The sequence below is a fragment of the Cnephaeus nilssonii genome (assembly GCF_951640355.1).
Source record: "Cnephaeus nilssonii genome assembly, chromosome: 1".
Taxonomy (NCBI): Eukaryota; Metazoa; Chordata; class Mammalia; order Chiroptera; family Vespertilionidae; genus Cnephaeus; species Cnephaeus nilssonii.
Window position 1 is genome coordinate 86,260,707 of NC_137072.1, and position 15,470 is coordinate 86,276,176.

The 15,470-nt window shown below is 37.0% G+C and overlaps 1 protein-coding gene across 2 annotated transcripts in view; it reads left to right on the forward strand.

Annotated features, from left to right (window-relative positions):
• CHIC2 (cysteine rich hydrophobic domain 2) overlaps positions 1 to 7,732 on the forward strand; it is a 64,377-nt gene extending 56,645 nt beyond the window's left edge. Inside the window, exons 6-7 of one of the 2 annotated variants that reach the window (XM_079778440.1) lie at positions 1,924 to 4,938; positions 5,008 to 7,732. In XM_079778440.1, the coding sequence (XP_079634566.1) occupies positions 1,924 to 1,974 (51 nt within the window). In that variant the 3' untranslated portion in view covers positions 1,975 to 4,938; positions 5,008 to 7,732. The remainder of the gene's footprint in view (positions 1 to 1,923; positions 4,939 to 5,007) is intronic. The other variant, XM_079778439.1, reaches the window with a different exon arrangement.
• The last annotated feature ends 7,738 nt before the right edge of the window (positions 7,733 to 15,470 follow it).

Below are 15,470 nucleotides of genomic sequence, written 5' to 3' on the forward strand. Positions count from 1 at the left end.
AAAAAATGCTCTATTTATAAACTCAACCACTAAGATTAAAAAACAGGCTTTTAAAATTTATTTTTGCACATTTCTAAATATATATTGGAAATAAAAACAAAAGTTATTTCCAATGCAATTATTTCCAGATAGAACTATAGGAATGTTATTCATTTATAAAATATACTTCTTATATTCATCTTTGTTTTATATTTTTTTAACTAAAAATAAAATAATCTACTAACCTTTCAAAACATCGTGAGCTGTGAGCTGTGTGCTTTGTTTGTAAAATAGTTTCCTTTAATTTTTTATGAGTTTTTAGATAATTAAACTCTACTATTAAAATCATTGTATTTTCCATACCATCATAGAAGATATTCAGAAGAGTAATAAAATTGTTAAAAAATTATATTTTTCTAAACATTTCAATATATATATTTGTGGTAGTTGAATGGGAGAATAGCATAATTGCAAAAACTTTCTAACAATTTTAAAAACTTAAGATAACAAATAATCTAGTAAGGAGAGAGGGCTCCTTATCTAATGAATTGAGTATTCTTATCATGTATTTCTCTTTGACCTGAACTTTTCTTAAACTTACAAATATTTCACTTGTTAAAGGAAAATAGTTCTCCTTGATTATATTTTGAATATTGGAGATAATCTAGAAAAATACAACGTGATACCGGTTTTTCTCTTATTCTGATGTGGTAGAGCGGTATGATTTAGAAGGGATGCAACAAAGTGGCCAATTTCTATACATTATATTCTTTAAAAAATAATAATGCAAATATGGCCAAAGATAGCATTTATTTTCCATTCTGTCATATACACTATAAAATGTAATGCCTACATTCAGGAGCTGAAACTGTGTAGACTGCTTGATTGGGGACACATTTGAAATATAGAAGTATTAATTGAATGTTGACTTATAAGTAGTTTAAACATTTAGCCATCAATTTTTAGAGACAGTTTCTGAAAAAGAAAATAAGTTCACTAAACTTGAAAATGTTCAAATCAAGTAATTTTTTTTGTTAGCACGTATTCTATACATAGTTGCAAAAGGGAAATAATTGATTGGAATTTAAGACAGTTCAAGTTTGGAATAAAAATTAGCTCTGGTCTTTCTGTGTTACTGTGTTCTCTCTCTGTTGATTTTCCTTTAGTTTTTTTTTAATATATATTTATTTATTGCTTTCAGAGAGGAAGGGAGAGAGAGATAGAAACGTCAATGATGAGAGAGAAAAATTGTGCCTCCTCCACACCCCCTCCTGGGTATCAAGCCCACAACCCAGGCATGTGCCCTTGACTGGAATCGAGCCTGGGACCTTAAGTCTGCAGGCCGACTCTCTATCCACTGAGCCACACTGGCTAGGGCTCCTTACGTTTTTTTTTTTGTAAAAGATCCTTTGGAACAAATCTCAACCTTTAATTTTGTTAACTTACGAAGAAAAGGACTTTTAAAAAATTAAGAGAGAAGGGATCAGTATCCTTTATATAGAGATCACATATCTTGCTACAGTAAAATGAGAGCAACTTTAGAACCTAAGGACCCATGGAATTGGGTTAGATGAATAGGTGGAAACTGTAGCCACAGAGTATAGTAGAAAAGGCAAGACTTTGCAGTTAAGCCGTTGTTCAAATAGTGACTTAATATCTATGGTGTTACCCTTCTCAGATCATCAGTTTCCTCATCTGTAAAATGAGGATGGTAATGTTTGTCTCATAAGAAAAGTTGTTGGGATTAAATAAATCCAGATAGTATGAAACACTTATAATTATTCTTAGTAAGTGCAAGTTCTGTTTTCTCCTTTATTCATGCATGTATTCTGTGTGTCAGAGGCACTATCCAAATTGTTTTAAATATTGGAATATAACTGAAGTTTTATTAAGATGAAAATCTATTTAAATATTTTAAAAACTTTTTCTTTTCTCCTTCTACAGGTCATCCTCATAGAATTTTTACCAAAGACACCAATTTTTCGACCAGATTAGCATTTACTTTATTTATAGAGACTTTCCAAGTATGTTGTCTTTCCAATGGTGCCTTGCTTGGTGCTCTTCTGGTGGTGACATAACATTGGTTCTACAGAATCGTGTGGTGTTTTTTTCTGTTTTTTTTTTTTTTTTAAATAACCGCATGTTCTAAGTGTGCATTTTTGTCCAACTTTGCAACAGTTATTTCATACAGATGTTTAATACTTAAGTTATTGTGCTCTTTTCTGTTATGTATTCTGATTTTCAAGGTTACTTTTTTGTATTATCAAAAAAATACATTTGAACTTAGCATAAAAAATGGCCAGCCTTTTTTATTTTATCACCAAGGTATACACAGTCTTTTATTTATGAATTCCTTAATATAGAAAAACACCTTTGTAAGGCTCTACTCATCATTTATAGCAAGCACACTCTTTGTATTATTTTTCACCCCTTTTAAATTTAACATAGTTATTCTTTTAAAATAGTAAGTTTTCTTTAATAGCTTTTTGGAATTTAACATATCCTTTCTCATACAATTCCTAGTGCTCTGTTTACAGCGGAAATATCTGTAACATTATGAAGACCTATAAAAAAGTTTTGAAAGGATTTCTGGTTTCAAAGGTAGCAAGGCAGAATTAAATTATTTTTTATTAGAATAGACAAATCAGTGAATGGTATGCATGCATCTAATGGTTACTAGAGCTCAGGATCATAAAAATTTAATATCATTACAATCTGTGTATATTTTTTGTCAAAATGATAATGCCTTATTTGGGTTATTTTTTATTGTTTATCAAATCTTATATACAAAAGTATGGAAATACTCCTTTAAAAAGTTTCTAAGGCAAATATTTCTCCTAATCTAACACAGTTGTAGAATGGATATATGTTTCTAAAAAGTTTTGAAAGAAAGTAAAAATTCTAGAATTGAAAATAAACTGGTGTTTAATACCCCATTGATATTTAGAACAGATTATTACTAAAAAATGGAAGGCATATTTAGTACTGTTTTTATCTACTAGTTTGCTTTTGGTCCAGTTATGTGTACTTTTTTTTATTGAGAAGGTGACATTTAAGTTTAAATCAGATGAGCTTGTTTCTTTTACATATATACAAACATACATTTTTTTTTCTCTTTTTGGTTGTACATATGTCCATGCATTTTAAAACTTTCTGAATGTGTAAATTTTTGTTTTTATAAACCTGAAATTATACAAATTTTGATGTGTGTCAAGAACTTGTTCCATACAGCTGTGGTATCGAGCAATAATGTGAATAACTTTTGAAATTATATAAACTGTGCTTAATAATTTGTATTAAGAATTGGTACCACTATACCTTTTTTCCTTGTATTAAATTTTTTAAATACCAGTTTCATTAATTTATATACCTGTATTTTTAAAAAATATTTCTTTGTACTTCTCCAAAGTACTGTAATTCTATATAAATTTGAATAGTTGAATGCCAGTATTATATATCCTATATTGGACATTAGGAGCTATCTTAAAAACTAGGATTTTTTTTTTTTTTTATGAGAATTATTTCTTTCCCTTGCCCCCTAAAATACTTAACAACTTAAATTTATAAAACATTTTTCTTCTGAAGAGGTCAAAGTAGAAAATCTAAACACTTCTCACTTCATTTACCTTATGTCTAGGGTGTTGCCTGACACCTTAAAGTAGTGCAATTAAAAGGTAATGCTATTCAAAAACTCTAGTATTCCTCTGGTTTCAGTGTGGAAAATTGTATGGGGAATGCTAAATCTGCCTCAGTATTCAAGAGCAGAAAAATATGACTACAGACTATGCAACATAGTGTTCTATATCTAAAATTTTATAAATTTGTAGAACAGCATATTAGCTTTATAAGAAGAATTGTACCTTTTGAGACAATTTTTTTCTCCTGTTATTAGTCTTCTGTAAGTTATAATTTTTATTTTATTCCTTTAAGAATATTTAATAGTAAAATAATTTCATAGTTGATAGTATTAAGTATAGGATTTTTTTAAAAAATATATTTTATTGATTTTTTTACAGAGAGGAAGGGAGAGGGATAGAGTGCTAGAAACATCGATGAGAGAGAAACATCGACCAGCTGCCGATGTACATGCCCTTGACCGGAATCGAACCCGGGACCTTTCAGTCCGCAGGCCGACGCTCTGAGCCAAACGGTGCATGTCAACCGTGCATACCACTGAGCCAAACCGGTTTTGGCAAGTATAGGATTTTTAAAAGCCTTAATTTTATTAGACTATAGGCCCTGTGCACAGATTCATGCACCAATGGGGCCCCTCGGTCTGGCCTGTGCCCTCTCGCAATCTAGGACCCCTCGGGATGTCAGACTGCTGGTTTCGGCTTGATCCCCACAGGCCAGGCCAAGGGATTCCACCAGTGCACGTGCACTGGTGGGCCACTAGTTTATATATAAAAGCCAAAGCGACCAGTCGACCAGTCGCTATGACATGCACTGACTACCTGGGGGCAGACGCTTAATGCAGGAGCTGCCCCCTGGTGGTCAGTGCACTCCCACAGTGGGAGCGTTGCTCAGCAAGCTTACTGAGAAGTGGCAGCAGCAGGCACAGTGGGGCTGGGATGAGCAGAGCGGCGCAGGCTTCTCCCAGGCCACCTGTTGCTTCGCGCACTACTATATCCCTCGGGATGTCAGATTGTCAGTTTTGGCCCGATCCCTGAGGGATCTCAGATTGCAAGAGGGCGCAGGCCAGGCTGAGGGACCCCATCGGTGCACGAATCCATGCACCGGGCTTCTAGTCCTATATAATAAAGAGCTAATATGCTAATTAGACCACGCAGCAGAATGACTGTCTGGACATCCAGACAACCTTCCAGATGAAGCCGGGGCTGCAAGGTCTGGCCAAGGCTGTGAGGGCCAGCTGAGGCTGTGAGGGCCTGCGAGGGCTGGCCGGGGCTGCAAGAGTCTGCGAGGGCTGACCGAGGCAGCCGGGGCTCCTGTGAGGGTCGAGCTCCTTGCACAGATTTCGTGCATGGGGCCTCTAGTCTATATATATACATATATATAAATAGACTAGAGGCCCCATGCACGAAATACGTGCAAGAATAGGCCTTTCTTCCCCCGGCTTCCCTCTGGCTGCCGGCAGGCACCCGGGACCCGGGCTTCCCTCGCAGCCCTGGCTTTGTCTGGAAGGACATCCAGAAGGACATCTGGTCTAATTAGCATATTATGCTTTTATTATTATACACACACACACACACACACACACACACACACACACACATGCCTAAGCGACTATTCGACCGTTTGCCATGATGCGCACTGACCACCAGGGGGCAGACACTCAACACACAGGCATGGAAACATGGAACAGACTGATAAATCTCAGGGGGTAGGGGGGAGAGTGGGAAGAGATTAACTAAAGATGCATACTAGAGGCCCGGTGCACGGGATTCCTGCACTGGTAGGGGGCATGGCCTATGGGGATCGGCCTGCTGTGGGAGGGCTGCCCATCCCGATCAGCCTAGCCAAGCGGTTGTGGACCTGCCCTGTGAGCAGCTGCTCCCTGGTCTGGTATCTTCTGTGGAGCTGGAGCACTCACTTCTCCAGGAGACCCAGTCGGGGCCGGGCCCAGGGTCAATACCACTGAGGCAGTGGAGTAGGCCTCAGTCCGGCGGCAGTCATGAACCTGCCTCCCCCCTCTGGGGTCAGCTCTGCGAGCCCGGTGGTGGCACTGCATGGCCTGCAAGCATCTGGAGGAGGCAGCAGGGAGCGAGGAGGAGGAGGAGCCTGGGGCGAGAAGGTGACGAACGCAGCCTGGGTTCCTGTCCGTCAGCCCGGGGTTCGCAGCAGGAGCAGCCACTCATTTCAGTCAAGTGGTGCTCCCACTGTGGGTAGCGCACTGACCACCAGGGGGCAGCTCCTGCATTGAGCGTCTGTACCCTGGTGGTCAGTGTGCGTCTTAGCGACTGGTTGACCAGTTGTTTGGTCACTTTGGCTTTTATCTACAGGCAGTCCTCGGTTACGTCGGACTCAACGTATGTCGTTTTTTGGTTACGTTGCCATCTCCCATTTGTTTATAAAAAAAAAAGTTCCGTCATTTCGATGTATGTACATATGTGATTTATGTTTATTATTTATTTACCACAAGTAAAGGTCAGGAATTGCTATCTTTCTTTTAAATTTTTTTTTACTGTTTAACTTCATTACTGCTGTGTATGTGCTCCATGTGAGTGAAGTAGGTGCTTATGTAGGTGGGTTCTGACTTACGGCGAAAATCGTGTTACGTTGCGCCGTAGGAACAGATCTCTGACATAACCTGAGGACCTACTGTATATAGACTAGTGGCTTGGTGCACGAAATTCATGCACATTAAAGGGGAATTAATGAGAGGAAATATTTTAATATTGCTATTTTCCCTTTCTCTATAATAGAAGTGTCAGAGATGAAAGAAAATTAGTAAAATGTATATGAAAATCTCATTCCTGTCAGAGTCTGAGGCACACCACGGGACCCAGAGTCATGTCCCTGCCCACTTGCGTGCGCCTCAAAATCATGTGAGACCCAGACCCGGCCGGCCCCACCCCTGTCAAGCCCTGCCGGGCAGGGGGCGCAGCCTGAGGTCCCCCGTCAAGCCCCGCCGGGTCACCCAGTGCTGGGGTCGCGGCCTCATGCCTCCTGGCCCAGCCTCAGGTCACCCAGTGCCAGGGGTGCAGCCTCATGCCCCCCAGGCCCAGCCTCGGGTATCCCAGCCCTGACGCCGGGGCGGGGGCCACAGCCTCAGGTCCCCTGGCGAGGGAATGAGGGCATGACAATCATTTGCATATTAGCTCTTTATTATATAGGATTCCCTAGAAATGTGCACTCTTACAATTTCTAATGTATATGTAGAAAAAAAACCCTGAATGATTAATATGTGGTATTACCATAAGTCAGTTATGCCTTGAGCTTGAACATCTGGGCTAGTAGCCTCCAGTATAACTCCTCTGGCTTATCCTTTCTTGATTCATGAATATTAGTGCCCATGTTACTGGAAATTAGAAATATTTAAAATGATGATTGTTGTTCTGTTCATGTTTTCTGACTTAAAGTTTGTAAAGCATGAATCATAGGTACTTTTAAAACTGAACAAGGAAAAATATTGACAGAAATCTAACGTGTAGATTTTACATAGGCTAAATGAATAACTTAGGATCTTGGTTTATATGTAACTGGCATTTTACCATCAGTCACCATTCGTGTGTAGAAACATTCTTTTATCATAATGTACTTAGCAAACTCTAGTCAACTTAATACATGAATTACACTGAGTGGCCAGATTATTATGATCTCTGAATGCATAATAACCTGGCCACGCAGTGTATATCCTATAATAAATGGGTAATATGCTAATTGTCCCCTTGACCAGGAGTTTGACCAGCAGGCAGGCCAGCCAACCGCCCATGTCCCCTCCCCCTGGCCAGGCTGGCCAGACCCCACCCATGCACGAATTCATGCACCGGGCCTCTAATACACACACACACACACACACACACACACACACTAGAGGCCTGTTGCACGAAGATTCATGCAAGAATAGGCCTTCCTTCCCCTGGCTTCGCTCCCGGACACCCAGGAGCCTGCAGGTCCTCGCTCCTGTAGCTCCCTCCACCCCCCTGCCCTACCCCTCATAACAGGCGTCCTTCCCCACCTGGCTGCTCTGTGCCTGCATATGCAAATTAACCTGGCAACTTTGTTGGGTTAATTTGCATACTCACTCCTGATTGGCTGATGGGTGTCGTGGAGGTATGGTCAATTTGCATATTTCTCTCTCTCTCTCTCTTTTTTTTTTTTTTGGTGTGTGTGTGTGTGTATGTATATATATATATACATACACACACACACACACTGAGTGGCCAGATTATTATGTGTTCAGAGATCATTGTAATCTGGCCACTCAGTGTATATATATCTGGCTTAAAATATATATTCCAAAACTTAATGACTATAGTAAAACATAAGGGACACATTTAGCTTCTAAGGTAGATATTGCCCTACCCTCACAAGAGGGTCACCTTACCCATATAAAATGGTTATCAGATGCTTTATTAAGATTCTTTAATGACTGGGTTTCATTCATTTAAAATATGAACATGTAATTTAGGCCTAAAATCAGTAAGTGTTCAAACTTTGAATAACAGTAAACCATTTCTTACTATAAAAACTAGTTTTGTAATTGAATAATTTTAATTCAAGAACAACCACAACTTTTTCCATAGTTGTGTTTTCAGTGTTATTTGTACAGAGCTTCTGATTGCTTCTTTATATTAGTAGACACAGCAATGGTATAAAATTTTGACATTTCTTATTAATCTCTGGTTATTAAAAAATGTTAGAGTAATACATACAGTTGGACCCACAGTCACCTGAGTTCACACTAGTTTTATATAACATTATATACAGACTGTTTCAACATTTATGGTATTTTGCTTCCCAATTATAATGTTTAGCTGCTTGCCTGATTTTCATTAATACTTGTTTTGGCTCAACTGTTCGTCAGTAGTACTAACTCAAAAGTACAATGTGTTTAAAACTGTCTTTAGCTGAATTCCAGCCTCTAGTCCTGGAGCCTCTTTCCTTTTCCTATCCTACTGAAACACTGTGGGTCCTTTTGCTGCCCTCTTAATGTCCAGAGTCTTCACTCAGGCAGGGACATAGTCCAGAATTGCCTTTCTACTATCCTTCCCCAAAGCTCTCAGTAAGAATGTCAATTCTTTTGCATTCTTAGCTGGGTGTTTGGAAGACCAGTTAAAGTGAGTCAGTCACATTAAGTGATGAAGAGCTGACACTTTCAATTCTGCTAAGGTGGTACTTGCATTTTTAAAATGGAGTGTCTTAAATTTCCAATTTGATGCAGAGGTGTAATTGGTGCTTTTCTTTTCAATAGTTCCTATCAGTCCAGACATTTCAGGGAGGAAGTAATAGGATAGTTACATGGGGCTTCTCAAACCATTTCTGAAGAAAGCTGATTTATATGTAGTATTAGGGCAGAAAGAATAGACTAAAGGCCAGTTCTAAACCAAACTATTAATTATCCCATTAATAGTTTTGTCTTTAAATTTGAGTTATCTTGTTGTTCTGTACTTTTACAAAGATTTTTAGATAGTAACTTAAGAGAAGCCTATATATTGTTTATGTTAGTCATATTTCAGTGTACTTGTTTCTGCAATAGGGAACAATATTCCACACACACCCCCCCCCCAATGGTAAATTGAAACAACAGAATTTGCTTATGGCCTTAATAGACAATTCTGAAAACAAATTCAGAATGCTAATCCTGAGTTTTAATTCATTTCTGTTCTGCAAGATCATCAAGATACTTGGCCTCTTTGCTTTTATTTTCATTTCCACAAAAGGAAGATACTATGACTACCTCATATTTTTAAATCATTTATTATGCTGTTATTTATTACATCCTGTATAAAAGTAAGAATAGCTAGATGTTTACTACTAATGGTTGAGTAGCTTTTTTGACTTAATTTTCAGTGTCAGCAAAAACTTGAGCTACTTTTAAATTTCGCATTTAAAATTAAAGCATTAGAATGAATACTCCCTATATCTACCTGTAGTAATAACGCCGGTGATCTTGATCCGGCATCTAGAAGGGTTCAGCAATCTGGAGAAGGTGCTGTGTGTAAATCAAGAGTCCAGAGTGCTAACATAATTTTGGAAGGCATTGTGGGGGCCAGAGGAGCCTGGCTAAAGAAACCAAGTTCTCCTGTCTCAGGGCCCTTGTTTTTTATTAACACAATTTGTCCTAAGGTGAGGTAGATAGACACATCAAAGGCTAGGGTTTGTATACGGAAGCATTGTCAGTTGGGGGATTACCTCCGGCTGTTCAGGTATTTGGCCAGTAGGAGGCAATGACATGTAGATTAAGATGCCCTGAGCTGTCTGGTAGCAAGCAATCATAGTTTTCAGGTTTGGGGAAATGCCTTTTGGGTAAATCATCCTTTTCAGGTTTGGGTAAATTCCCAAATGATTCAGCCCTCCTGACATGCTGGAATTGGCTTCTGGCATAGTAAAGCTTTGCATGTTTTAAAATCAGATAGACATTAAATATAGTAATTGAGAAAAGCTTTTTTCCAATACCTTTTAAACTATTATTTCATCTCAGATACTTAAGCAAAATCATTCCTTAAAAGTTTTTCTCTACATCATAAACATGGTGCTTTATCTGAATTTGAGAGATGACTTTTTCTCTTTATAAAAAACATAGTATATTACTTTCCTAGCTCTTTTTTAAAAAATATGTTTTTATTGATTTTTTAGAGAGGGGAAGGGAGAGGAATAGAGAGAAACATTGATGAGAGAGAAATATCGGATCAGCTGCCTCCTGCACACCCCCTGTAGGGGATCCAGCCCGAAACCCAGGCATGTGCCCAGATAAGGAATTGAACAGGTGGCCTCTTGGTTTCCGAGTCGATGCTCAACTGCTGCGCTACACTGGCGGGGCACTTTCCTAGCTCTTTATCTCGGAAATATTTTAATGAACTAACTACACCAGGCATTAATTTTGGCAGATAAGCTATCTGTTGCTTTTTTCCTTCTTTCTAAAGAAGCAATGTCAACCAGCTTTCAGGAGAACATAAGTAATTTGTCAATGTTTTGGGTACTATTTTATTGTACCATAATGTACCCTCAAACTGCAGATATTCTACTATTGTCTCTCTTACTGGTTCTTAATTTAGTAAAACTGGTTCAAATTCTTTTTGACATAAATACTATATAGACTTAAAATGTCCTAGAAGGAAAGAGTAGCCTATTTCCTCAAGAAACCTTTCGTACTAAATAAAAGACCACCTCCTCCTCTTTCTCTTTTAGTAGCAGCTTATTTAATTAGTTTCATTGTATTGCCATGGAGTCTTCATAAACAGGAGTTTGTTTTAACTGAAGTTATCAAAGATCTCTTAAAAATTTCCATTTATTTTTACATTTGTTGGAGTTTAATGATATTTTGCCCTCTCAGAAGAGTTTAGCATTGTGAAATTGGCAGTGGAAGCAAATAGACATGATTGGAAAGCAATATGCTGAAATCTCCTGGCTGAGAGAAATAACTACATTGTTATCCTACCTGTACTTTGGTTTACAAGTGGGAAAGTTATACAATGGCCAGGAATTGCACACAGCTTTCTTTTTATTACATTCTTTGTGTATTATAATGGAAATTATTTTTTAAAAAAGAAAAATGTTCTAGTTTTCCTCTGCTATCATGTCTTTTGAAAAGTTAGTGGGAGGCTACCTTGAATAAAGTATTCTGTTTATCTTTTATAATTGTGTGACAAACAATTAAAAATACTAAATAGATGATTCTAGGAATCTGTTCCTATGTCCTTAGTGAGCATGGAATAGCTTTCAAGTATAATGCATCAGGAACTTCTGATTGGGCAATTATGCACCCCCATGACCAGGGTCTCTGTTATGCTTTCAGGTGATTCTAGTTACATTCAGCTAAGTCTAGTAACATTTTAAAAAATGAAAATAACTTTGCTACAAACTTGAATTTTAAAGGTATGTATTACATTTTTCATTATTAAGAAAGCAATTGCCAAACATGCTTTGTTTGTTCAAAAGATTTTTTTGGTTAGATGTAAGTTTGTTGGCTGTCATAATTGTGAAGAAATATGTAGATGGGTAATATTTAGGGTGGCTTGGTTTTTGGCCCTATGTTGATTGCTGTATATTGAGTCTTATTAAGTCTTCATTGACAAATTTTTCTAGTAAACACATGGAGTTCTAATTTGAACTTTGATCACATGCTTTTAGTTGAGTTGTTATTTTTAAAAAAAAATTTTTTTATTGATTTCAGAGAGGCAGGGAGAGAGAGATGGAAACATCAGTGATGAGAGAGAATCATTGATCGGTTGCCTCCTGCACAAACGGAGATCGAGCCTGCAACCCAGGCATATGCCCCTACTGGGAATCAAACCGTCACCTGCTGGTTCACAGGTTGATGCTCAACCACTGAGTCACAGGGGCCAGGCAAGTTGTTGTTTTTAAGTGAGTCTGTTTTAACACATGACTTCACATAATTTCATTCTTAGAACTAAAATATGGGCTAGTTCACAGCTCTTGATCTTTAAGTACTATAATATATTAAATATAAATTTAAACCAATTTAGATGAAGTTAGAAGAAAGAGTCTGGAACTTAGAGATTAAATCACTTAAAAGGATATTGACAAAACTAGTAATGTTTGTTGAAATGGCCATATGAATGAATACACATACATATTTCTTCTGTGGACACGACCTGTTCAAATATCTGGGAATAAAATTATTGACATGAATATAAGTTTAGGAAATACGTTCAATAAACTTAAAAAAAATCTTATGTGTTCATGAGCTTGCATTATAGTTGGAAAAAAGAATAGGAAAAAAAAATACAACTTATATAATTAACATTTTTCCAAGATCTTAAGTTGTCCCTAAAATTTAAAAGCTAATGCAGCTTTTTAATAGGGTTCTCAGTTATTCTATTTAGATTTCATATTGCTTTTTAAGCGTTCAAGGGAAGGCAGAAATCTAATTACCACCCTATAAATATACATATTTAGCCGGAAGGTTTCTGTTGTGTTGTATCAAATGACTATTTGTCATACACACTTTTATTTTTTCATTTTACTTAATTGACCCAGATTCTAGTGTAAACCTTTAAGAAATAATTTCATATATATGGGAAAAGATATGTTGTGCATATATACATACATAATTTTAAAATAAAGTATTTGTAATTCAGTTCATTAAGGCATCTCTTGCAGTAGGAAGTAAAGATGCTTTTACTTCCACCACCTGGATTGTTTTACTTAAAATACAAAATAAAATTGATTCTATTTTAAACATTTAAAAACTAAGAGGAAAAATTTGTGTTCGTGGGTTATTTCTATGTTTCCTTGAGTCATCTCAGTATTGTAGTTTGTAACTAATTCCTTATTTTCCGAATTTCTATTTTTTATTCACTTTTTTTATCCTCCCAAGAAAAATGTAAGAATTCTCAGCAGTATATTGTTTCCTTTTTCACAAATGGAGACCTAAGCAAAAATGCCATTGCTGCTTGCAGTAGTTAAACTATCTTAGAAAGCCAAAAAGATAGTCTTAGATAGTTAGATAGCCATTCAATTTTCTTTACATTGTATGTGAGATGAATATTTCTTGAGACTTTTTTGTTTGCTTTACTAAAGAAATCAACGAAGGAAAAAAAAACTTCAAAAAAACACACAACAAAACAAACAAAAAACACCCTGCAACTCATGTGAAGCATGCAGGGTGTTGTAATTTCAGTTTGCAAAGCGGTGTGATACAATGTTGCTGAGCCAAAAGCACACGATAGATTTAATGTAGCCAATTGTGTACTTTTGAAAAAAAGAGTAACTGTTCCCTGTGAGTTAATTTTGGATTTTTTCAAAATCTCTCTTTTAGGCTTTGTGCTGGATTCTTCCAGACAAATGCGTATTCCATGTGGGCCTGTGTTCTGCTAAATGCTCTCAGTTCTCCTTTTGCAATCAAGATTATGTTGCTAAGGAGATTTTGCTTTTATTGGTGCCATTGATTTGTGTTAATACGTTTTGAATACCTCTCTGTATTCTTCCTTAGACAAGGCCAAAAGAAAAACTTCCCCGAGTTTCCCAATTTACATTACAAACGGAGCGGTGGTGTAATGAAGCCGATATAAAGTGGGCAGTTGAAAGGGAACTAAAGAAGGGCACTCAAGTGAGAAATGAAGAAATGTGCCGAGTGTAGTCTGTGGGCTGCCTTAGGTCCAGCTGCAGGAACTGGCCCTGGCCAGAGGTAGAGTGAGTGAGCACCGCCCTCTGCAAAGACCACCCACTTTTTGGAGCCCAGGCTGGCACACCATAGATTACCTCATTGACTAATACAGGGCCGTTAAAAAGGAGAAACTCTGAGGTGGCAAAGAGATGGTTCTCTCTCACCACTAAATCTCTCTTTGAATCCTTCCTAGAGTGTGACTTAAGGCTAGACTAGACTATACCTTACAACCTTTAGTTGTCCTTTAAAGAAGCCCCAGGGATCAACCAGGTTTTTTTATTGTGAGGACTAGCATATTTAAATATTTTTGTTGGTGTGTCATTTTAGGTGAGAAGGATGTTAGGCAGATTAAACTGAAGGTTTTAGTTATATGCTCCTTACTTTGTATGATATTCTAGACTCCAAAAACTTTCTTCTTACTATGAGACTCATATTCTGTCTGTGAGTGGAAGAAGAATGCCAACTAGACCTGCCTTGAACCAGTGAAGTGATTTGCTTAGGTTGCAGTATCTGAAGGTGCTAAGGTATTCCTTTGTGGCACAGCAATACCCTTTGAGTGGTTTGCATTGTTCGGACATGCTGGTGTTCATCCATATGGTTTTGTTTTGTTTTGTTTTTTAATCAGAGAACAAATACTGCACTGATACAACTTGAAGAAATTTTAGATCTTTTAAATTATGAATGTAAAAAATAATATAAAACTGAAGAAAAATTGCTGCACAGGTCTGAGGAAAGGCAATATCAAGGGTTACAAGAACAACCCTCTTATTATTTGAAGATGAAAAACGTTCTGTTAAAACAATTTAAAAGTCTAATTATCAGTTCTTTAATATTGAGTGGTCTGGGCAAGAAGCATAAATAGCAGAGGCATTCTGCTGTCAGTGGGAAATATAAAATTTATTTTAAAAATCTGAAAAGGAAATTCTTAATTCCTATAATTATTATGTCTTTTCAGATTTCTCCCCCAAAAGATGCCTGTCAACTATTGTGCTTCATGGATAAAGTCCAAATTTTCAGACTAAATGTATTAATTTTTGTCTTATGTCCCCAAATTTTGGTTTGCATGTACTTCTGGTTGATCCCTCCCCGCCCCCCCCCCCCCCCCCCCGTAATATTTTTAAAGCTTTCAAAATTAATCTCCATCTTAAAGACTAAACTTTAAAAATATAGGAATGAATTTTATTTTCAATCTGGTACTTCTGGCTGTATTTGTCAGTGGTTTCCATATTAATAATACCATTCTTTTATGGTATAATCCTAAATTTAAGAATTGTAAGAATGAGAAAAAAGCTAATAATTAATTATGGGTGAAAGGTTGTGAGAAACAAAATATTTTTATGGTTTATATTGAGAGGTTTTTTTTTTCTTTCCCCAAATTAAAAATGATCTATTGAAACTTACTTTTAAATTACTTTATACTTAAAAATTTTCACACATAGAAAGACTGCTCTGAAGAGGAAAGCAAACTTGTTCTGTTCATGCACATAAAACAAATAGTATAATTTATTTCTGAGCATCAAACTGTAACAAACACTCCTATAAAATTATTTTCCAAAGATATGAAAGTGTATCAGTAATATTTATGAACTTTGAAAAACCAGTTTTTCCCAGTCTTCTGTTTGTAACATTCTATTATGTGCTGGAAGGTGATGTGTAAAAGAATGCAAGTGTAAGAAATCAACCAGTATTCTATACATTGCTTAGAGCAGAGATGAGTTAGGTAAGTTATAAATGCACG